The 23,655-nt window shown below is 33.3% G+C and overlaps 9 protein-coding genes across 9 annotated transcripts; 5 read left to right on the top strand and 4 right to left on the bottom strand.

Moving 5' to 3' along the window:
- Nucleotides 1-315: 315 nt before the first annotated feature.
- Nucleotides 316-2,440, bottom strand: TRP5 (tryptophan synthase TRP5; the record flags this gene model as incomplete). The annotated part of the gene is made up of 2 exons (XM_064857283.1): nt 316-1,223; nt 1,300-2,440. 2 exons carry the CDS (start codon nt 2,438-2,440, stop codon nt 316-318), a joined length of 2,049 nt encoding a protein of 682 aa, XP_064716416.1.
- A 529-nt stretch (nt 2,441-2,969) lies between these two features.
- On the bottom strand, nt 2,970-4,559 carry PGD1 (Pgd1p; the record flags this gene model as incomplete). The annotated part of the gene is made up of 1 exon (XM_064857282.1): nt 2,970-4,559. The coding sequence occupies one exon, from the start codon at nt 4,557-4,559 to the stop codon at nt 2,970-2,972; it is 1,590 nt and encodes a 529-aa protein (XP_064716415.1).
- A 393-nt stretch (nt 4,560-4,952) lies between these two features.
- FMT1 (methionyl-tRNA formyltransferase) lies at nt 4,953-6,083 on the top strand (the record flags this gene model as incomplete). The annotated part of the gene is made up of 1 exon (XM_064857281.1): nt 4,953-6,083. The coding sequence occupies one exon, from the start codon at nt 4,953-4,955 to the stop codon at nt 6,081-6,083; it is 1,131 nt and encodes a 376-aa protein (XP_064716414.1).
- Nucleotides 6,084-6,489: 406 nt separating this feature from the next.
- SCT1 (bifunctional glycerol-3-phosphate/glycerone-phosphate O-acyltransferase SCT1) lies at nt 6,490-8,838 on the top strand (the record flags this gene model as incomplete). Its single annotated transcript, XM_064857280.1, has 1 exon — nt 6,490-8,838. One exon carries the CDS (start codon nt 6,490-6,492, stop codon nt 8,836-8,838), a length of 2,349 nt encoding a protein of 782 aa, XP_064716413.1.
- A 531-nt stretch (nt 8,839-9,369) lies between these two features.
- On the top strand, nt 9,370-10,173 carry LDB7 (Ldb7p; the record flags this gene model as incomplete). Its single annotated transcript, XM_064857279.1, has 1 exon — nt 9,370-10,173. One exon carries the CDS (start codon nt 9,370-9,372, stop codon nt 10,171-10,173), a length of 804 nt encoding a protein of 267 aa, XP_064716412.1.
- A 516-nt stretch (nt 10,174-10,689) lies between these two features.
- On the top strand, nt 10,690-14,427 carry SLA1 (cytoskeletal protein-binding protein SLA1; the record flags this gene model as incomplete). Its single annotated transcript, XM_064857278.1, has 1 exon — nt 10,690-14,427. The coding sequence occupies one exon, from the start codon at nt 10,690-10,692 to the stop codon at nt 14,425-14,427; it is 3,738 nt and encodes a 1,245-aa protein (XP_064716411.1).
- A 1,035-nt stretch (nt 14,428-15,462) lies between these two features.
- Nucleotides 15,463-18,072, bottom strand: HIR1 (Hir1p; the record flags this gene model as incomplete). The annotated part of the gene is made up of 1 exon (XM_064857277.1): nt 15,463-18,072. The coding sequence occupies one exon, from the start codon at nt 18,070-18,072 to the stop codon at nt 15,463-15,465; it is 2,610 nt and encodes an 869-aa protein (XP_064716410.1).
- A 442-nt stretch (nt 18,073-18,514) lies between these two features.
- On the bottom strand, nt 18,515-21,589 carry ALK2 (protein kinase ALK2; the record flags this gene model as incomplete). Its single annotated transcript, XM_064857276.1, has 1 exon — nt 18,515-21,589. The coding sequence occupies one exon, from the start codon at nt 21,587-21,589 to the stop codon at nt 18,515-18,517; it is 3,075 nt and encodes a 1,024-aa protein (XP_064716409.1).
- An 804-nt stretch (nt 21,590-22,393) lies between these two features.
- On the top strand, nt 22,394-23,569 carry LAA2 (Laa2p; the record flags this gene model as incomplete). The annotated part of the gene is made up of 1 exon (XM_064857275.1): nt 22,394-23,569. The coding sequence occupies one exon, from the start codon at nt 22,394-22,396 to the stop codon at nt 23,567-23,569; it is 1,176 nt and encodes a 391-aa protein (XP_064716408.1).
- Between the last annotated feature and the right edge of the window lie 86 nt (nt 23,570-23,655).

Genomic DNA, 23,655 nt, shown 5'->3' with positions numbered 1-23,655 from the left:
ATCGATAGCGAAAAAGATGGGGGTCATTTTTATTTTACATGGTGTCTACAAAATGTAGAAATGTAATTGATTGTGAGATCCACAAAGAAAACATTGAAATGGAAACATTTGCAACATACCCATGACAATGGTAGCAGCAGTGCCAGTCAAAGGGTAGATATTCTCATAAAGCAACGTTTATTAAAGTTATATACTAAGAAAGCACTGTATTCGTGTTTTCCCTCCTTTTTTTTCCTTTCTATATATTTATACTTCTTAAGTTTCTATTATCCAATGATATGTATTTGTATACGCACATATATATATTAGTGTTCATTAAGCGGCTGGATTTTGTTCAAATCTTAGGTCCCAACCGATCTTTGGACCTAATTTAGGTAACACTTCAGCAACACTTTGAACATCCTTATCACCTCTACCAGAGACATTAATGACTATATGCTGATCACTTGGCATTTTCTTTGCAATTTCGACGGCACCATAGACTGCATGAGAGGATTCTAAAGCTGGAATAATACCTTCTAATTGAGATAACAATCTGAAACCTTCTAAAGCTTCCGCATCAGTGACTGCCATAAAATCTGCACGCCCAGTAGATTTCCAATATGCCAATTCTGGACCAACACCTGGATAATCTAAACCTGCAGATACAGAATGTGTGTCATGCACTTGACCATCATTATCTTGCAAAACGTATGTCTTAACACCGTGGAAAACACCAAGCTTACCAGCTGTCAATGTAGCAGAATGGTAACCAGTCTCAAGACCATCACCACCTGCTTCTACACCAACAAGTCTAACAGACAAGTCCTTTTCAAAAGGTGAGAACATACCACTTGAATTAGAACCACCACCAACACAGGCAACAACACAGTTTGGGAGCTTCCCATCATTTAATTTAGCAAATTGTTCCTTTGTTTCATTACCAATCACACTTTGGAAAGTACGTACAAGAGTTGGATATGGGTGTGGACCAATGGCAGAACCAACGACATAATAAGTGTCCTTCAAATTTGTGACCCAGAAACGGAATGCTTCAGATGTAGCGTCACGTAAAGTCTTTGTACCATTAGTAACAGCAACAACTTTTGCACCAAGGATTCTCATTCTGAAGACGTTAAGAGCTTGACGACGACAATCTTCAGCACCCATGAAAACAGTACATGACAATCCAAATTTGGCGCATGCAGTAGCAGTAGCAACACCGTGTTGACCAGCACCTGTCTCTGCAATAACATTTTTTTTTACCTAATCTTTTGGCTAAAAGAACTTGGGCTAGGGCATTGTTAATTTTATGAGAACCAGTATGGTTTAAATCTTCTCTTTTCAACCAGATTTGAGCACCACCACAGTGTTCAGTTAATCTCTCAGCTCTATGTAAAGAGGATGGACGTCCTATGTAAGAATATAAAGATCTAAATTCTTCCCAAAAAGTTGGATCAACAACAGCAGCATCAAACCCAGCTTCTAATTCACGTAAACATGCGTGAAGGGCTTCTGGAACGTATTGACCACCGAATTCACCAAAGTTCATTTTATGTTTGTGAGCCTCTTTGAAACCAGCGATAACATCTTTAGTCAGTTGTCCCTCTTCTCTAGATTTTCTTTGCATGGCCTGGAATTCTTCGATTGTTGGAATAGAATGTTTAACACCATTTAGGATAGTTTCCACATATTTTTTGACCGCATTATATCTTTGACCTTGTTCAGCTTCCTTACATAAAGTAACAATCTTTGAACCAATGACAACACCATCAGCTAACTCACCAACAGTAACGAAATGTTCCCTAGTAGCTACACCGAAACCTACAGCGATAGGGGTATTACCTGAATGTTTTCTGACTCTGTTGATCAAGACATCTAAATCAGATGCCACAGAAGTTTGTGCACCTGTAGTACCCATTCTTGAAACAACATAAATAAATGAATTAGCTATCTGGGACAACAATTCTAATCTTTCATCAGTAGTAGATGGTGCTACTAATGGAATTAAAGATAGGCCGTTGTCATGGACATAGTTTCTAACTTTAATGGCTTCCTCTGGTGGTAGATCAACAATAATAAACCCATTAGCACCAGCTTCGGCAGCATCCTTGATAAATTGTTCTTCACCGTAATTTAAAATTGGATTATAATAGCCCATTAAAATAACTGGAACAGTGACACCTTCAGAACGGGCCTTTTTCAAAAGTTCTAAAGTCATTTTCATAGTGACACCGTTATTTAAAGCTACAGTGTTAGCTACCTGGATAGTTGGACCATCAGCAATTGGATCAGAGAATGGCATACCCAATTCAATGACATCAACACCACCATCTTGAAAAGCCTTTAAAATTGGAATGGTGTCGTCAACAGTTGGGTAACCTGCAGTCATAAAAGTGACCAAGGCTTTACGACCCTCATTCTTTGCGTTAATGAATGTTTGTCTTAATTGTTCAGACATGATCAATGTATCAATTCAACTTAACCCTATTACTGGATATATATATAATTGCAACTTCTAGATGTCTACTGTAATTTACCAAGCTTGATTAATGGTAGAGTCAAAGCACAATACTAGATGTAAAAGTAAAACACCAGATACACTATCACATACATTTACACAAATACATACGTATATAAGATAAAGTAATCTGTGTCATTGAATCTGTATAAAGTTTTGTTTCTGAGGTCCCTTCGAAAGACTGAAATTTTTCCAGTGCCATCTTATTTTCCCTATATATCCAAATTTTTTTGTCGGTGAGAGGTGGAAAAAAAAAAAAAAAAGAAAAACAAAAAACGAAAAGAAAAAAAAATCGGATGCCTGACTGATTGAGTCACATTCGTTGAGAGCTGGTGAAGACAATGAGAAGAGCGAGTTGAGAAAAAAAAGCTTGAGCGTGATCTCTATTGACAATACGTAGTGTCATATATCCATATATGCAATACTAGTGATAGTGGGTCTAATTATGTAAGATTTCATTGAGCTTTCCTCAAAGGAAATCCATATTTAAATTGTTCAAGTCAAAGGCACTCAAATCAATATTAGTTAAATCATTTGGATTATTACTATTACTACTGCTATTATTATTATTATTATTATTGACCACATTGGTCATTTGGCTTATACTATTCATTGTATTCATGGTGCTTATGTTATTCATGTTGTTAATGCTGTTCATGTTATTAAGAGTAGCATTGCTCATGCTTAGAATATTCGCTGGAGTCAGATTGGTTTGATTAATAGAATTCATATTTCCATTGGATGTATTCACTGTAGTGAGCATATTATTATTGTTGTTGTTATTGGCGTTATTGTTGTTGCTTCCATTATTCAGGTTCAACATTGCATTATTTAAAACGTTTGCTGGCGATAATATGGTAGTATTATTATTAGCATTATTATTGATATTGGTATTGGGTACATTATTTGCCGTAGACACTCCAAGCATGTTTGATGGGTTCATCGTGCCTTGTCCTATATTCATCGTTTGTAAAGAAATGTTTTGATTTGTTGTCATTAATGGGCTTTGTATTATTCTTTGTTGTGGTTTAATCATTGTATTCACGTTATTTCTATTTATTGGAATATTTCCATTCTGCGGAGTTGAATTTTGAGAATTAGCTGCATTTGAAGCTTTCTTAGATTGTCTTGGTTTTCTTGGTTTCTTGGTAACTGTGTTTGTAGCAACGTTATTAGTAGTATTAGTAGTGATACTGTTATTAGATGTGCTTGATGATGTGTTTGTATTACCGCCAATATTACTTTTATTTGTATTATTTGGTATTGCTGTCGCCATAGTAACATTATTATTATTGTTATTGTTGTTGTTATTGTTGTTCTGTTGAGGTGTTTTATTGTTTATTGCTAAAGAACTATCGTTCTTTTTTGATTGTGTGACTGTGGAATTCACTGCAGTACTAGCATTATTGGTAGTAACAGTAGAAGTATTATGATTATTTGTAGTATTTGTAGTTGTCTTTACTTTGTTTGAATGTTGTATAGATAAACATTCCAAAGGTTCAAATTGTTTGGATTTATTAGTTTCAGAGTATTCAGCAATACAACTGAAAAGATTCTCCAAATTTTGGAATTCTTTAGAATATTTCTGTATATTTTCATACAAGTTGATTAATTGGTTTCTTATTAAATTGAATTTGTCTCTTGGTGACATCAAAGTATCTTTTAGATTATTATCCTTTGTGTCCTTCTCGGTCTTAATATCGTCGCTGATCACTTTACTTTTATCTTTCTCTTTCCCCTTCTCATTTTCTGGTAGGTGATCGGTATGTTCATTTATATTATCAGCACTATAAGATTTATTTTGGTCTTGATCCAATGTGGCCATTAGAGCCAAAAAATGATTAAATTTCAATCTTAAAGGTAAAATCTGTTCTCTCAAACCATTAACGGTTTGAGTCAAATCCGTTTTGAATCTGTTCTGTTCAGGATTGCTGGCTAATTCTCTTTCAAATTGCTCTAATGTCATTGGCGGCATGGTCTTAATTGAAGAATTGTATAATTTGTCATCATTATCACCCATTGTAGGTGGCTGCACTGGTTGTACTGTTGTTGATGACATTGTTTTCTTAACAGATTACAAAATAAAAAGGAAATACAGACAAACAAACAATATTCGATAGTTTCTTTCTTTTTCTATTCTATATATATATATATATATATGTGTGTGTGTCTGTGCTTATTGTAAAATTTTTTATTTTTTATTTTTTTTATATTTGTTTTTGTTTGGTTGCAATAACAAATCAACTACTTCAAAGTAATTAATAATTAATCTATTTATTTGCTGTTTTTTTTTATCTTCTTTTTCTTTTCTTTAAAAAAAATAAAATAAAAGTAAGGGTAAAAAAAAAAAGAAGAAGAAGAAAACTAGTGGTTGCTAAACTAAAATGAAACATTGAATAATAACTAAGAGGCTATATATATATATATATATATATATATATATGATATAAATATGACAAATGTGGGTCCTTTACGTATTTTATTTTTTGGCAGTGATATATTCAGTAATTATTCGTTACGTGGATTATATAACATCCATAAATCCGCGCCCAATCTAATTGAATATATACGGGTTGTGTCGAGACCGCCGAAATGGGGCGGGAAACGAAGATCTGTATTGCGATGTCCAGCGGTTTTGAAAGAAAACGAGACTTTGGGAATCTTACGGCGGCCTATTCTATGCGACAACAAAGAAGAGATGGTTGAGAGACTGATGCCTGTGATCCGAAGAGATGGAATCAATATGATTGTGTGCGTGTCGTTTGGACTGTTGGTGCCGGAGAGGGTGATAAGGATGGTGCAATACAGTTTAAATGTGCATCCATCGTTGTTGCCTAGATATAGGGGGTCATCGCCGATCCAGTATGCACTTTTGAACAACGACGGTTTCACTGGTGTGACGATTCAAAGTTTGCATCCGACCAAATTTGACAAGGGAGAGATCATATCTCAGTCGTGTGAATTGGATATAGGAGAGATGTTGGAGGATGCAAGGGAGATAAACGAACAGCCTATTTTCACCACTAGGTTAACACATCGATTGGGCCAAGTTGGCTCCAAGATGTTATGTGAATTGATTAAGAATGGGGGGTATATAAAGAGGAAAGAAGAAGGAAAATATGAGTCTAGTCTGGCTCCAAGGATCCAATCCAGTGACAGAATGATACAATGGTATAAATACGATGCCAACCAGTTATATAGAAGATTGATGACATTGGGCCCGTTGTATACGTTTATTAAATGTGGCAAGAACAAAAAACATATAGGTGAAGAAGATATTGTGAAAAGAGTGATTTTACATGCGTTTAATATCAAAGAACAAAACCTAGAAAAAGAAAAAGAGAAAGAAAAAGAGACAACAAGATCAAGTAGAATGCCGGGAAGCTTTGATATAGTTGAAGACAACAACAACAATACCAGGATGGTAATTCATTGCATCAACGGGACGTCTCTTGAGGTGGAAGCGATCCAGATGGCAGGGTCTGTCAAAGGCACTGCGGCACAATTTTTGCACGACTGGAACAAACAACAACAAAAACATTCTCCGTTGCGGGGAGTCTTTTGTTCTATTTCAAAAAAATAAAAAAACAATCGGTAGTATTTTCTATTAAAAATCCCTTTTTTCCCTTTTTTCCCTTTTTTTTCCTGTTGTTTTTGTTCTGGGGAATCGGAGGAAAGTTTGTTTGATATTTTTGTTTTAAAGAAAAAAGGAAAAACAACAAAAAAAAAACTGAAAGAGAAAAAAAAATTTTTTTTTCTCTTTCCAAATAACAACCAATTTGTTTGTGTTGTTTGTTTGCTGTAAACACCTTTTAGTTTCTTCTAGCACTATCGTTTCATTTAATAAAGTAACAAGAACTGAAAAGAATAAAAAGAATAAAAAAATAAATAAATAGATAGATAAATAAATAAAGAGAGGGGACAACAAGAAAAAAAAAAGTTAAAAAAAACAAAAAAAAAAAAAAAAAAAAAAAAGATTATATTTTTGTATGTGTACAATAATGGATCAACCATTGAGTGATAAAAAGAAAAAAGAAATCCAATTGAAAAATAAATTGAAGAATGTCTCTGCTTCTGCTTCTGCTTCCACCTCTGTCTCTGAAGAAGAAAGATTACATCTTTTAAATCAAATGGAACCTTTACAACCACATATATCTCATCACATTGACTATCAATATGAAGAGCCCTCCACTTGGAGGAAATTGACTTTTGATTTCATTATCTGGTTACTATCAAATATCTTCGACTGTTTCTTCAGAGAAATCAGAACCCGTGGTGCATTCAAGATCCCAAACGATGGAGGCCCTGTCATCTTCGTGGCCGCCCCTCATGCCAACCAATTCGTGGACCCCGTCATCCTAATGGACCAAGTCAGAAAAAACTTAAATAGAAGAGTCTCCTTTCTAATCGCTGAATCTTCTCTGAAAATCACCGGAATCGGCTTCCTCGCTAGGTGTCTTCTCGCTATCGGTGTCGTTAGACCCCAGGATAATTTGAAATTCATCGAGGGTAAAATTAAGATCGATCCAGAGAATCCAAAAAGAATTATCGGTATCGGAACACATTTCACTCGTGACTGTGAGGAGAAAGGGCTGATTGGGTTGCCTAAATCCTTGGGCACCGCAGTGGTTGAGTCCATTGAAAGCGACTCCTCTTTGATCATCAGAAAAGAATTCAAATGCCATAAACAGGAGGCTAGGTCCCTCCTACAAAACGGTACTAACTTCAAATATGCACACAAAGTGGATCATTCATTAGTCTATTGTAAAGTCTTCGAACATCTGGCTCACAACGGTTGTCTAGGTATCTTCCCTGAAGGCGGGTCTCATGACAGAACAGATCTATTACCTTTGAAGGCAGGTGTCGCCATCATGGCATTGGGCTGCATGGACAAATACCCGGACGTTAATGTCAAGATTGTCCCCTGCGGCATGAACTATTTCCATCCTCACAGGTTCAGGTCCAGAGCCGTGGTAGAGTTTGGTGAACCTATAGAAATTTCTAAAGAGTTGGTCCACAAATATCATAACCCAGACACTAATAAAGAAGCAGTCAAAGAACTGTTGGATACAATCACAAAGGGCTTGAAATCTGTCACTGTCACCTGTCCTGACTACGAAACATTAATGGTCGTACAGGCAATAAGACGTCTTTATTCCTCCCAATTCTCTGGAACTATCCCATTGCCAATGATCATGGAAATGAACAGAAGAATTGTCAACGGTTACCAGTTGTATAAAGACGAACCAGAGATGAAAGAGTTGACAAGAGACATATTAAAATATAATGCTCATCTGAGACACTACAATCTACCGGACCATCTTGTGGAGACCGCTAAAGTGAATTTCTGCAAAAATTTGACTCTTTTGATCTTCAGGTTATTCAGAATTACAATCTCATTGATCCTTGCATTACCTGGTCTAATCATGTTTTCTCCAGTCTTCCTTCTCTCGAGCAAGATATCCAATGACAAGAGAAAGAAGGCATTGGCTAACTCTACAGTCAAGATAAAAGCAAATGATGTTATTGCCACTTGGAAGATTTTGATCGCAATGGGGTTTGCTCCTCTGTTGTATATTCTATGGTCTGTATTGATCACTTTTTACTTCAGAAAATACAACATGAGTAAAAACTTGATCTTTACCCTATCTTACTTTGGTTGTGTCATAGTCACCTACAGTGCTTTGATTGTGGGCGACATCGGTATGGATATCTTAAAATCAATTAAGCCCTTGTATACATCAATTGTATCGCCAAATGGTTTCAAAGAATTGCAAAGGGAGAGACGTGCGTTGACCATGAAAATTGTCAACATGGTGAACCAGGGAGAAACTGGATTCTTCCCAGGTTTCAATGGAGATGAGCATTCATTGAATAAAGAGATTGAAGATGAAATGAATGAAATAAGTGAGAACGAGGAAGAACAAAGGACTAATGAGTTGAAGAGAAGGCACCTTTTAAGGAAAAGAAGAGTTAGGCAACAACAACAACAACAGCAGCAGCAGCAGCAACAAGGGCAGGAGAACCCAGGAAGAGAAGCAGACAAGGAGTCCTATATTGAATCTGATGGTGTGTCTCTAGTAAATAGCGACAATTCTCTCTCAAATATTCCATTGTTTTCATCAGTTCCAAGATATAGAGCAGACAGTAACAGTAGTGGTTCATATATGATGGATGAACAGAATCATATGGCTTCATCATCATTATCTTCTTCCTCATTAGAATTCGAATTAGATATGGAGAAATCAAATGTTGGTGATGATTTGAGTTCACGTATCGCACAAGCTGTTTTAAAGAAACGTAGTGTAAGTGAAAATGATAATGATAATGAGCAATAAATATTGTCATAAACCTTCTTACTCATACATTTATACATACATACATAAATACATACATATACATGCATATATATACATATACATATTAGAACATGTACATAATAATCCTAGTAAAAGCAATTATAATGGTGATATCCTTGGTTTAATAAAGTATTATGATGTCTTAATGAGAATAAGAGAAGATTGGAGATTTTATGTGGAACGGGAAAAAAAAAAATAAAAATAAGAATAAGAATAAGAATAAAAATAAAAATAAAGACAAATACATAATGTAGATTGAAAAAAAGTGTGATGATCGATGTCTGTATAATGAATAGATTAGTCCCAAAATACTAAAGACTGGCTAGTCGTATAGACATTTATATATTGGATATCTGAGTATATGTATGTGTATTAGTTAGGAAAATATAAAGTACTGAAGTGGAATAACAAAAAAACAAAAAAATAAAAGAAAATAATAATAATAATAATAATAATAATAATAATAATAATAAAAATAATAAAAATATAAAATATAATATAAAATATAATATGACATCTGTTCCAAATAGTAAAAGTATAAGAATAAATATAAGATCGAAGCCAGTGGCCAAAAAGAATTATTATGATATAATTGCAGGACTAGCTGCATTCGAGAAATCGCAAGACGTAGTGTTGACAAGACAAGAATTAGTTGAATTGACTAAAGACCGAAGTGAGGGCATAGATGGTGGAAGGAACATGGGAGCAAAGGATAAAGACGAAATGAAAGATAATAATAGTAATGGCAGTGATAGTAGTGATGGTGGTGAAACTAATAGCGATAAAGAGACAGGAACAAAGGAAGATGTCAAGGGACAGAACAAACAAGATTCAAAAAGACTTAGTAGACCTAATTTGCACGGGTATTTGGGTGGGAAGGTTGATATGGAAGAGATTAAGGTTGCACAACATGATTTGAGTCATACTTTGTTGGGTAGTTATATACCTAAAAGACAATTAGAATCCTTGACGAGTCTAGATTTTGCCCAGTATTTTCACAAAGCTTTAGAATGTGAGGAGTCGTTACAGATATATGATTTGTTTATACAACCTGTAGAGAATATAAAGAGTAGTTCAGTGGCTCCAAAGAAAATTGAAAATGGTAATAGTAATAATAGCAATAATATAACGAAAGATTCCTTAAAGGAAATTGACCCATCGGATCTGGAACATAATCAAAGAGTGTATCAATGGACTAAACCAGACGGTAAGGTTGTTAGAAAAGTAGTACTTTGTAACCGTTGTAATGGTAGATTTTTTGGTCCTAATAGAATGAAACAACTGTTGCAACATAACTGTAAAATGACTAAGTGAAAAAAGAAAATAAGAATAAAAGAGGGCCCTGCAGTAAGTATACAGATCTATATATATATATATATATATATAATTTACATATACATATTGTTATAAGATACTTGTATACACTCAAAGATATGGATCATATTGTAGTATTGTAGGTTGTAAAAGGTTACCCGGGGAAAGGCTTCTTTTTTTTGGGGGAAGGAGAGGAAAAAAAAGACAGAAAGGAGAATTTATTGGATTTCAAACAAGAACAGGAAGAACTCGCGCAGGTTGACAGATGCATAGACAAATGGAAAACTTGATTGATTGATTGATTTATTGACTGATCAATTGATAGAGGTATGACAATCAAAACTTATAGGTAGGTCTGCACTTGTTTGTTTGTAAAATACTCTAAAAATTATTTTAAGACAGTATTATTAAAAATATTTTACAAAGGTTAGTTATCTGACTAGGTCAGTGGTTAAGAAAACGTGTATTTATATATTATCCTCTTTTTAACGTTTCATTCCATCCATATAAGTCAAGATGACTGTATTTATTGGTATTTATAAGGCTATTTATTCGTATGAACCTCAGACTACGGATGAATTGGCTATCGAAGAAAATGACTTACTATATCTTTTGGCTAAATCGGATATTGATGAATGGTGGACCGTCAAGAAAAGACTTTTGGGTACAGATACTGAAGAACCTACAGGGTTGGTCCCTTCAAACTACATTGAAGAGGCTCCAGTGATCTCTCATGTTAAAGCACTATATGACTATGAACAACCACAAAATCCAAGCGAGGAATTGGTGTTTCATGAAAATGATACATTTGATGTCTACGATGATAGAGACCCTGATTGGATCCTTGTTAAATCTAATACCTCTAACGAATATGGGTTTGTACCGGGCAACTATGTAGAACCTATTGGTGATAATACTTCTACTGTTGCTGCTGCCATCAATACCAACAACACTACTGTTGCTGTTGCTGCTGCTACTACTACTACTACCGCTTCTACTACACCGGCTACTGTTTCTAATTTTTTACCACCGCCACAACACAATGCAAGATCTAACTATGTGGATTCTCAACCATTTCCTGATTCTAAAAATAATGAAAGAAATAGTCAAAATAATATAAATGAAGCACAAGAAGAAGAAGATATTCCACCTCCAAAACCAATGAGGCCTGTCTCCACTATGATGGACAACAATAGTGGTATGGATAGTAGTCCTAAGGGTAATAGGGAAAGAGCTAGAAGCGGTGCATCATATTACTCTGGTGATGAAGATAGATATTATGATAATTCATATTCCCAAAACAGAAGAAATATAAATACAGACAATTATAATAGACATACTGATGATAATGATGAACCACAAGATGATTTTTATCAGACTTGGAATATCCAAGAGATAGATGGTCGTAAGAAACATAAAGCAAAATTAGCCATCGGTCATAATAAGATCTCGTTTATCCCAAGTAAGAAAGATTCTGTGCCTCAAGAATGGACTATAGATAAGTTGGTTTCTTATGATCACGAAAAGAAACATATGTTTTTGGAATTCGTGGATCCATATAAGAATTTAGAATTACATACTGGTAGTAATGACAAATGTAATGAAATTATGACGATCCTAGGTGAATATAAAGGTGCATCCCGTGGTGCAGGTTTGAAAGAAATTGAAAATGCATCTCAGATTAAAAAAAAGGGTAAAATCTTATATGATTTTATTGCTGAATCTCATGATGAATTAACAGTTAAAGAAGGTGACATTGTATATATTGTTAACGACAAAAAATCACCAGATTGGTGGATGTGTGAAAATGTGTCTACAGGGAAAAGGGGTGTTATTCCAGCTCAATTTGTGGAACGGATGACTGGATCGCAAAATAAACCTGAGAGGAGTAGTAGTGGGTTTTTCAGTTCTTTTAAAAAAGTGGCTAAGGGATCAAATTCCAAGTCTCCATCTAAAGCAAAAAGTTCCACTCTAGGTGGATTGAACTTCTCTGTCGATTCAGGCACTTGGAAGTCTGATGCAAATCAAGATATATCTGAGAAAAAATCAAGAAGTAGATTTAATTCATTTTCTCATAAGAAGAAAGCATCTTCGTCTGCCGCTTCTGCAAACGCTGATTCTAATTCTAGTAAGAAGACTTTCCCAGATCCAAAGAAATCTCGTATTTGGGTTGATAGAACTGGTACATTTAAAGTTGAAGCGCAATTTATTGGCTGTGCTGATGGTAAGATCCACTTGCATAAGGCTAATGGTGTCAAGATCGCCGTAGCAGCAGAGAAATTGTCAGAAGATGATTTAGTTTATGTAGAAAGAGTTACTGGTTTTAGTTTGGATAAATTCAAGCCAAATGTTAATAATAACACCACCACAAGTGGACTTTCCTCTAGTAAAGATGCAAGAGAACAGGAACGAGAAAGAAGAAGAAGAATTAGAGAAAAGGAAGAAAAAGAACGTGATAGAATGTTAAGAGAAAGAGAATTAATGGAATTAAAGAAAGCTAGAGAATTATTAGATGAGGAAAGACAACGTCTACAACAACAAAAAGAATTGCCACCTGCAAAGCCCCCAAGGCCAGATGTATCAAACAATGTGGATCGTCGTAGTTCTACAAGACGCACTTCTTCAAATACAAAAACAAATAATTATGATTGGTTTGAATTCTTCCTTAACTGTGGTGTTGATGTCAGCAATTGTCAAAGATACACAATTAATTTTGATAGAGAACAAATCACTGAAGATATGCAAGCTGACATTAATTCTTCTATGTTAAGAACATTAGGTTTACGTGAAGGTGATATTGTAAGAGTCATGAAGTATCTTGATAATAAATTTGGAAGAGAAAATCAGCCAGCACCAACTGGTAATATGTTTACTCAACCAGATGGATCACTAAAGGATAATACAGGTTCACAATTAAGTAATAATATTTCCCATCAAGTACAACCTCAATTAACTGCTCCAGCTACTCAACCCCCAACAAATATTGTGGATGATGATTCTTGGACTGCTAGACCAGCTTCCAAATCTCAACCTAACTTAGTTGTTAGCAACAATGAATTTACTGGATCTGTTCAAGAATTGTTAGATTTAGAACCATTGACACCAAAAAAAGCTGCACAAGCAACATCTGTAAATTATGCAACTGAGTCTACAGTACCAGCGCCAAAATTGGATAACTTAGAGTCAGTTAAGTCCACATCTGATTCTACACAAGCGTCACATATTACAAGTACTTTGACTGGTGGTCCAGCAATTTTACCATTAGATCCATTTAAAACGGGGGGTAACAATATATTACCAATTTCTACCAGTTTTGTGATGATGCCATTTATTACTGGTGGGGTAATGCCATTACAAAAGACAGGAGGAATGAGCATTCCACAAACTACTTTTGGTGCTCAATTAACAGGTGGGGTTTTACCTGTACAAAAGACTGCTAATGGTTTAATACCAATTACAACTACCGGTGGTACTATGCCTCAAACAACATTCGGTACTCAGGTCACTGGTGGATTGATGCCTTTACAAACTACAGGTGGCTTCAGTGGTATTCCAAATACTTCTTTTGGATTACCACCTGTAGGTTCGGTATTGCCAGTTCAGAAGACTGGTAGTGGTATAATACCGGCTTCTACTACTGGAGGTGCTATGCTACCATTACAAGTCACTGGAGGTGCTGTTCCACAAACTAGTTTTATGACTCAAAGTATAACTGGTAATGTAAATGGTGTGCCACAAACGAGTTTTGGTAATCAAATAACTGGTGGCACCAATATTATACCAACAACAAGTTTCATTAATCAAATGACAGGTGGTGCAAATGTAATGCCTACTACAGGTTTTGGTAACCAATTAACTGGTGGTGCTAATATAATGCCTCAAACTTCTTTGGCTGGGATGCAAACCACTGGTGATGCTATGCCTCTACAAAGAACAGGTGGGTTCCAACCACAATCAAAATTTGGGATAGCATTACAGCAAACTGGGGGACTTGCACCTCTATCTCAGAATCAATGGACTGGTGGTGTCATGCAACAACCACAATTTGTTAACAACCAAATAGGTAGTCTAGCTCAAGGTTTGCAGAAGACGTCTATTTCACAAACACCCACAATAGCGACACAACAGCCAATGTTGCAAACTCAACCTACTGGTTTTGGATTTGGAAATGGACCTCAATTGTCACAGCAGCCACAACAGCGTCAAGCCAATATTATGAATGCTAGCGCTGCAAATCCTTTTGGTTTTTCATAAAGAGTGAAGAGACTATTTAGTTTTCGATAAGGTTTACTATACTTTGATGAAGAACATTTAAAATAATGATTATATATATATACTATATATCAAAATATAAAGTTTTTATGTAACATAATATCATATTAATGCAATAATGATTTAATTATAGGATACAATAATTATTGATAAATAAAGTAAAATTATGATAAGTTTTCTGCTAATATAGTTTAAATATAAAGAATTTAATTCAGTTGAATGAACACATTTAAGGTTTCATATAAAAAAATAGAATAGAATAGTTACCACAAAATGGAGAAGGATTCATTGTCCAATAATGTCATATGGGCTACACTGCATAGTAAAAAAAAAGTTTTGATACTTTATTTTGTCCAAATATTTCTCTTTATAAAAATAAACTTTATATAAATCTTTCTTCTCTTAATCTCATAGTGATCCTAGCCTGAAGTGCCCCAAACAATACCTTCATCTGAATTCTTTAAGCTTTCTGACAACTTAGTAGTTCAAACTAAAAAAATATACAGTTATCAAAATTTTCAGGTAAATTTCAAACCGAGAAGTATGATATGTGTTGAAACTCTTTCGAAAGTTTATTCAAATGACAAATTTTTAAGCGTTATGATTATTTATTTCACTTCTTGATTTGTAGTATCATAAATTATATCATGCATAAATCAACCCAAAAACATATCTAATAAGCAGTATATTGATAAACCCCTTTTTATATTGTTATGTTGACATATTTATATTATTATTATTTATTTTATTCCTTTCAATGTGTAATTTTCTTTTAATATTGCAAAAAATAAAATTTTTGATAATTCATACAAGCTTTAATTGTTTGAAACAAAGTAGAAACATGGAATAAGTTTATCAAATACATTCCAAAATCGTTAAATTTTGTCCAAAGACTACTTTATAAAGAAGTACACAGCAATGCAAAAGAAGAATAAAATATTATTAAGAGAATTCTAAGAAAAATATGATATCCAGAATAATCTATAAATGATTAATGTCCATCAATAGATAGGTTTTTCACACATTTTCTTGTAAAACCCAACAGCCTAAGGTATTCTTCCATGTGTAGTTTGTTGATACAGATTCACCTACAGTTGCTGTTAATTGTATTGTGATATCTTGATTTTTATCAGATGTTAATCCTATATGAGTAATTGTTTTATTTATACGTACTCTATGTCCTTGTATTGGTTCATTATTCAACACTGGAAGAATGGGTATATTCTTATGGATATTTTTTAAATTGATTAAATTCCAAACATATATCAATCCTCTTTCAGTTAGAATTATTAAATGGGATTTTTCAATTATTAACTTGACGACTTTATGCCCAATACTAATACGAGGTAGTATTAAACGTCCATAATGTGATATGATATAGATTGACCCATTCGATGTTGCAAAACACCAGCATTTACAAGACACTGATCCAACTACCGCCAATATGAGTTCCGGTATGAAAAATTCAAGGGTTTTCTTACCTTGTGAATAGCCTAAAACTCTTGTTGGATTTTCAATTAAAGCTTCTTTGTCAAATTGAATGGCTCTTTCAACACCATTTCTTATTTCTAAAACATGGAATTCTTTATTAATATCACCACATTCGCTTAATACTACATCAGTGTCTGGGATAACACTAGGATTTTCAATATATCTTGTATTTGGTTCATCACTCCATACTTTTTCTGGAGTAATTTTACTATTTAAAGTCATAATGTAATCATTTTCATCGCCTTCATCAATTTTAGTACTTATATCTATTAATGCTTGTTGATTTAAATTGTTAAAGTTATTAAGTTGATTCTCTTCTTCAGTGATTTTGTCATCTTCTTGGTAATATTTACTTGTTCCTATTCTTTCCTTTGTGCCCATGATTAAGGTATGAATACCTAATCTTGGAATATCAATGGATCCAAACCCCATTTTTTCTTGTAAGTCTTTAAATATGTTATTGCCTGTAATTTTTTTGGATTTACTATTTATTGACATAGTATTAGCTGTTTTTTGTGACATTTCTGTGGGTGATGAAAGGGTTTCGCGTCTCTTTTTTGTCGGGGATGAGATCAAAGTAGGAATAATGCGTTTTTTACCATTACTCTCAGTCAATGGTTTATTCAAAATACTATCTTTTTTACGTTTCGGTATAAGTACATTGACTTTTGTATTTTTTAATAATTGTTCATTACTATTTGTAGTTGCATCTTTTTGGTTTTTAGATGTACCAATGTCGGTAATAGCAGATGTAGTTGCAGTAGTTGTAGCTGTGTTACTAGTGGTAGTGGTAATATCAAAAGAAGGCGAAATAGTAGAGTTGGTTGTTAAGATCATATGTGGTTTATCAAATCTTTTATTTAGATTTTCTATACGTGCCTTTTCTTCTTTTTTAGCTTTATTCTCCAACAGTAATTGCTTTATACTTTCTGGAAACTCCAAGGAATCTTTATCCACTCCATAACGATGCAGTTGTTCCATATTCTGTGACAATGGGATAGCCACACCTAACTCATTTGATTGAAATGATACTACAGTGATAGTTGAATCTAAGGAGGTAATAACCAACATTGAACCATCGGGAGACCAACACATATCTGTGATAGGTTTGTTGACAATATCGTAAGCAACAATAATAGGTCTTGCCTTGCTTGTACTCCATATTACTAATGTTTTATCCTGACCAGCAGTTGCTAATACTGATTCAACATTCTTATTTTTCTTGTTATTATTTCCACTTTTATTATTATGGTTTTCACTAGCTGTTTGAAAAAGTCTAGGATTAAATCTAACAACTTCAGTAGGTGCATCATGACCAATTAGAGTTACACTACTATCCCAATTACCTCTATTAATTATTACAACGGAACTGACAGGTCCATTTGTAGCATTTGGTGCAGCAATATGTTGACCATCAGGAGACCAAGATAACCTTCTAAAGTAGGTAGTCAATGGTGAAGCAAAAAACGGCTCTGAAATTATGTGTTCTAAAGCAAATGATATATTGCCACTTTTATGGTATCTAAAAATTTTCAAAGTTCTATCATCTGATGTAGTCGCAAAATATTTATTTGCCGGATCAAAGGTTACACCCTTCACTAGAGATTGGTTTATATCAATTCTTTTCAATCTTTCGAATGTGGAACCACTCCAAATAATTATTGATCTATCCAACCCAACAGTAACCAATATTTTAGAATCTGGTGCCCAACAAATATCTTGTATGTCGTTATCATGAGCTACTAGTCTTTTAACTACTGTCCAGTGTTCCTTTTCTACAACATGACTACCAAACACAGGTCTTTCTTCAGTGTGTTCCTTGTCTAATTGCCAGATCAATAGAATTCTATCATCAGAACCACTTGCCAGATATTTACCGTCAGGTGAAAATTTAACACATGTCACTGACCCCGTATGTCTACTCATATTAGCGATAGGCATCTTATCACTTTCATCAATTGTTATATTATTATTTTGACATAATTTTTTTATTGTATCCATAGACCATATTCTAATCTTGCCATCTAACCCACCTGTTGCAATTCTTTTCCCATCAGGACTTACGTCTACTGTGTAAACTTCATAATTTCTTGATTCTTCTCTGTGTCTTAGCCAAGGCAATTTTAATATTAACATCTTACTCTCTTCCTCCACCTTCCTGATGTGAAGATATAGTTATTCGATATACTCCTTAATTTCTAAAGAAGATTCTCTTCATCTGAAGTATAGGGTTGTTAACCACTTGTTTTTACCTTTGATTCATGTGTTTTCATTAGTTTCTTAAATATTGAATCATTTCTCTATTACAAAAATCGGTAAATGAAAAATAAACAATTAATTAAAGATAAATGTTACAATTCACTTCCAATGAATTTTGATGGTAAATGATTGTTGATTAAAAGAATTTGTGTATAGTTTGATTGATACTATGATATGGAATGGTTATTATATTGTGATGATAGATGTATATATAAAAATTGTTATGAATTATTTATTGTTCCATAAAAAGTTAAAGAATGAAATATATATAGATACATATTAGTATATTTCCCTATTTTTATCGATAATTTTAAATAATCTATTTATATCTTAAAAGATCACCTGATGATTTAATATCATAGTCTCTTCTTTTATTAAAAATAAAGGACCCACGTTTATTGCCATTACCATTGAATGAACTATAATGGTCCAATAAAGATATAATATTAACCAATTGTTCTCTCTCAGGGCCCACTGATTTATTATCTTTATTCTTTGTGAATAGACTCTTTGCAACATAACGTAACCACAAAATGTTTGTTCTTGCTTCAAACTTACTCCATTGTTCACCTTGTTGAATAAATATCGATCTCATTGAATGATATGTATCGAATAGAAAATCCTGTCCACTTCTAAAAAAAATAGGGTGATCTAGTCTTGTAAATAAAACTGTATTGTCTCCATAGTTGGCTCTACTCATAGATAGATCACATAGAGTTACAGTACCGTTTTTGTCTATTAAAATATGGTTTAGTGTTAAATTACGATGTTCAAATTCAAATTTAGTTTCCGCAACATATAATATATTAACACATTGCCAAAAGATTTTTAAGCACTGTGACCAACTTGTCATTGCAACCTCAATGATTGGATCTCCATGATCTTTTAAAAACATGTACAATGTCTTAACATCTTCATTAGTAGAAAATTCCATATTTGTCGTACTGGTAGTTTGGGCTGGAGAAGGAGCATTACCAACTATATAAGTTTGTAATAATTGTGGTAAACCAGGTGTTGTTTTACAAAGTGATAACATTTGTAATTCTTTTAAGATAATATCATCATCATCATTAGATAAAACAAATTTTTTACAAATTATGGTTTGATTTGGGTCTATCGTCGATCTTGATCTCCAAACATTATTAGATAATTGAACAGAGTGATTTGATGATAGAGTCTCTAAATTTTTATTACCTTCAGAGTCCAAATCTGTTGAATCAATGACATATTTCACAGTGCATAATTGTAACAACTGATTCAAAATAGTCTCATCATATGTCCTCTTATCAACTGGTACATTAGAATTTAAGGATAACAAGGATGTAGAATTTCTTAATTTCGTTCTAATTTTATCACGAGATACTTGATTTGGTATAGGCAAAGAAATCCTTGGATTACTAGTAGAACCATAAACACCAACACCATTACTACTATTATCACCATTATGACTACTATGTCCTGAATTTATTGACGAAGTGGATGTCAAAAAACTTGAACCGTCATCATTAGTTGATTTTCTTCTTGTTTTGAATTTTTGTAATGAAGAATGTGAAGTTTTATGTTTTAGACTATGTTGTGAAGTTCTATGTTTTAATCCAGATATGGTTAAATTCAAAGTGGATGATTTTTTCTTTAAAGATGATATATTATGATTACTATTATTATGGTCTATATTAGAATAAATCGATGGTTCGTTCTCTAAATCGGCTACATTGTGTATTGAATTTGTGATGGATCCATTACTATTCTTATAGAATGATTTATGGAAGTCAGATAAGTTACTTTTATTTCTTAATTTGTTTGTATCATGAGAATAAATAGATAATGGCCTTTCATTTAAATAGTTGTGAAGGGTCCTTGTAGAATTAGAGTGTGGTAAATTTTTATTCGAATATATATTATTATTGTTGTTGTTGCTATTATTATTTGTTGTAGAAAATGACGAGATATTAAGTGAATAAGAACTAGTAGAATTCTTTAGGCTATGATTGGTTTCAAAGTTACTATTTTGTCTCTTGTGAGAAGATGTAGAGGTCGAATAATTATGATTATAATTGGTGGAGTAATTATAGCTGTTGCTATTTTTTTTCCAAAATTTCCATTTAGATAAGGAGGATTGAGATGATAGCGAAGAAATACTGGATCTTTTGGACTTAATCGATAAATTTTCCATTGAATGGTTTAATCTATTGGTATCATCATTCAGGTTATATGTGGATGATGAATTAATATAATGACGATTACTTAAAGAGCTATTGTGTGGAATACCATTGTTATTAGCAGTGTTACTATATTGATCATTAAGATTAATCCTTTGTAACGGGTTTCTGTTATCCATAGGATTATTAGAAATGGTAGAGGTAGAAGTAGCAGTGTTCGTGTGTGATCTATTCTTAAAAAAGTTATTTTTATCTGGAAATTTATTTTCTTTATTATAATTAGGATCAATTGTATTGTTGTTATGATTTGAAGATGATGAAGATGAAGGTACAAAACTATTCAAGAATTGTCTTAAAGAAGAACCAGTAGAAGATCTTTTCATTGATGAAATGGATTTATCTTGTGTATGAATAGAGATATTATCAATACTTGTATTTTTATTATGGAATGATATAACATCAGTATTATTAGTACTTGTGGTGGTGGTAGCTACGGATATGTTACTTGCAGTAGAGAATCTTTTGTTGAGACTATACGATGACTGTCTTTTATTTGATGTAGATGGGGAGTTATGGCTATGATTTTTGTGTGAGTTATTTGAAGACGCAGAATCCAAAGTGAAAGATGATAAAGTAGACCACCTTTTCTTGGAATTAGAGGAATGATTTGATATAAATGACCAACGTCTTTTTTCCTCGCTTTTGGAGGTATCATTTGTAGTTCTAGAGCTAGTTGTGGTCGTGGTTGCTGTGGCAGTTGTAGTAGTGGTGGTAGTAGAAGTAGTTCCAGCAATAATATTGTTATTTAAAGTGAGGATAGAATTATTAATATTATTATCAGTGGAAGTAGAAAGATTGTTATGGGTATCTGTTGATATAAACATAGAATATCTCTTAGTTTTATCTCTATTTTTAATTTTGTTTCTACTTGCTGGTCTTCTTAATAATACAAATGGAGGAATATCATTTCTAAGTAAATTTTTATCAATTTTGGGTAAATCTTCAGAATCATGGGGAATAGTTGAAATAGAAGTGGTATGATTTATATTTTTATTACTATTCGAAAGAATTGTCTTTGTAGATTGTTGTGATTTGTATATTGAATTGGTATTTGTGTTGTTGTTGATGTTGTTATAGCTGTCATCAAAATCAGAATGGTCAGAGACTTCCAGAGCAATAAATTTTTTACCACATGATGAAGAGATGTCTTCAAAGGAGGAACTATCAGAATTCATGTTGCCCTCCAAAGGATTATTTTATAGTATTTAACTAGAATATCAAAAAAAGCTGTAATAATAAACCAAAAAAGGATAAAAATAAAAATAAAAATACAAAATAATAGGAAAAACGATTTTCTTTAGTGGGGTATGATAGGAATAGATAAATAATGGAATTTAGGGACAAAGAGTCCTAATAAAATGATAAGTTTATTAATCTGTCTATTTCTATTTTTATCAATCGGGTTCTCTACTTATTCATAAACCCCAGTGACAAATTAGTGATTTGCTGCTTTTAAATTGTTGATCTCCTGCTTAGGCACTCACTCAGACACATACACACACGCAGATACACACACACACTCTCTCTCTCTTTCCCTTGCTATAGAAATACACCTACTACAGACAAGTACATAACAACAACGTTGTAGAAATAACAAATCAAATGAAGTTAGATAGATCAACAAATCTGTAATTGCATTTTCCTTTTTTTTCCTTTGAGCCTTTTGACAAGAAATTTTGATATTGAAAATTTATTTGGCCATGTTACCACATTCGGTAACAACGTACACAGAAAGAATTATGTTGATATACAAAGAAATGATGCTGCAGTAAAGTGGGTCTATTCTACTTAGAATAGCTGATTTTTTTATGCAATATTTTTGCTGTACATCTCTAGATCCAGATGTAACACAATGCACCTGGGGTTGTTGTTAATTGCTTGTTGAAGTTAGGTGAAGTGAGATCAATTGTGTTTCTTTTACATATATATATAGGCCTTTTGTGTGCACTAAACTGAGTTTTGAGAGGATAAAGAAAGAAATGGACCAAGATATAAAATTGAAGAAGGATATCGATGCAATGAACATAAGTGAGGACAATTCTACTGAGCCTGTGGTATCATCTACTAAGGGTGTGTTGATACTGGAGAATGACAGTGATAGTGATAGTGATTTTGGTAATTTCTCAGATGCTTCTGTTGAAATAGATAATTCAGTTGAGGATCAAGAAAAAGGTGAGGATAGTTATATAACCACTCAACTAGATAGTTGTCTCACTTTGCTCTTTGACCAAAAGCATAGCCTCATCTTAAATAGTGGTGACAGAGGAAAAGGATCAGATGAGAACGAGAAGGATAAGAACAAGACAGATGTGGAGCTGTTTTCTCTAGAAGATTTGATTGAAGAAGAACGACCTCATGTTATTTATGAACAATTATTTAGTGGTCGTTTACATACACAACCTTTCAATTGGAAGCAATCATATATACGATCTACGCTTTTACATATATTAGGTGTGGAACAAGAGAACGAAGAAAATGAACATACTGATATTTCGATGAGGAGAAAGGAAAGACAAGAACCGTTGGAGGATTCACTTTATATCAAACTGTGCCATTTACTGGAATCTGATCAAAAATTTATTCATTATAATACAATGATACTCAAAGATTATTTTAATTTCATATATTCTCCAAGGTTTACCCAACCTAGTCATGATAGTAGGATGGAAGAGGAACAGTTAGAGGAACAGTTAGTGTCGAAGAGGGAAAATGATAATCAAAATAATACTATACATTCGACTGATAATCATGACTATGATTATGACTATGATTATAACTTTGCTGGTGATGATGATACATTAAACACACAGATCTCAAAATTATTGAATCAAGGTGATGACAGTAGTGGCAGCGGTAGCAGTGCTAGTGATGATACTACCCTATGTGATATTGAAGAGATGACAAACGATGAATTACAAAAATATCATGATCAATTATGTAACGTTATAGATCTATTGATGATCAAATTAAAAAGATTGAATAAATTACAAACTGATTTGACTCAAGACAAAACCATATTTGAAAATGTGGTTACTAATTTGTCAGGTCATACCCAAAGATTACAAAGAGATGAAATCGAATTATACAATAAGAAATTCGGTCATAAATTGTTGCGTAATCAAAGAAATAAAAGATTTAGTTGGGTTGGGTTATAAATGGTGAATTAAACTATTTACATTACGTTATTAACTTAAATATATATATACATATAGTGAAAGATAAAGGGGGAGAGAGAGAAAGG

This window comes from Arxiozyma heterogenica (genome assembly GCF_036370985.1).
Source record: "Arxiozyma heterogenica strain weizmannii chromosome Unknown scaffold_11, whole genome shotgun sequence".
NCBI lineage: Eukaryota > Fungi > Ascomycota > Saccharomycetes > Saccharomycetales > Saccharomycetaceae > Arxiozyma > Arxiozyma heterogenica.
Note: the sequence above shows the minus strand (reverse complement) of the source record. Positions and strands in the feature narration are given on the sequence as shown.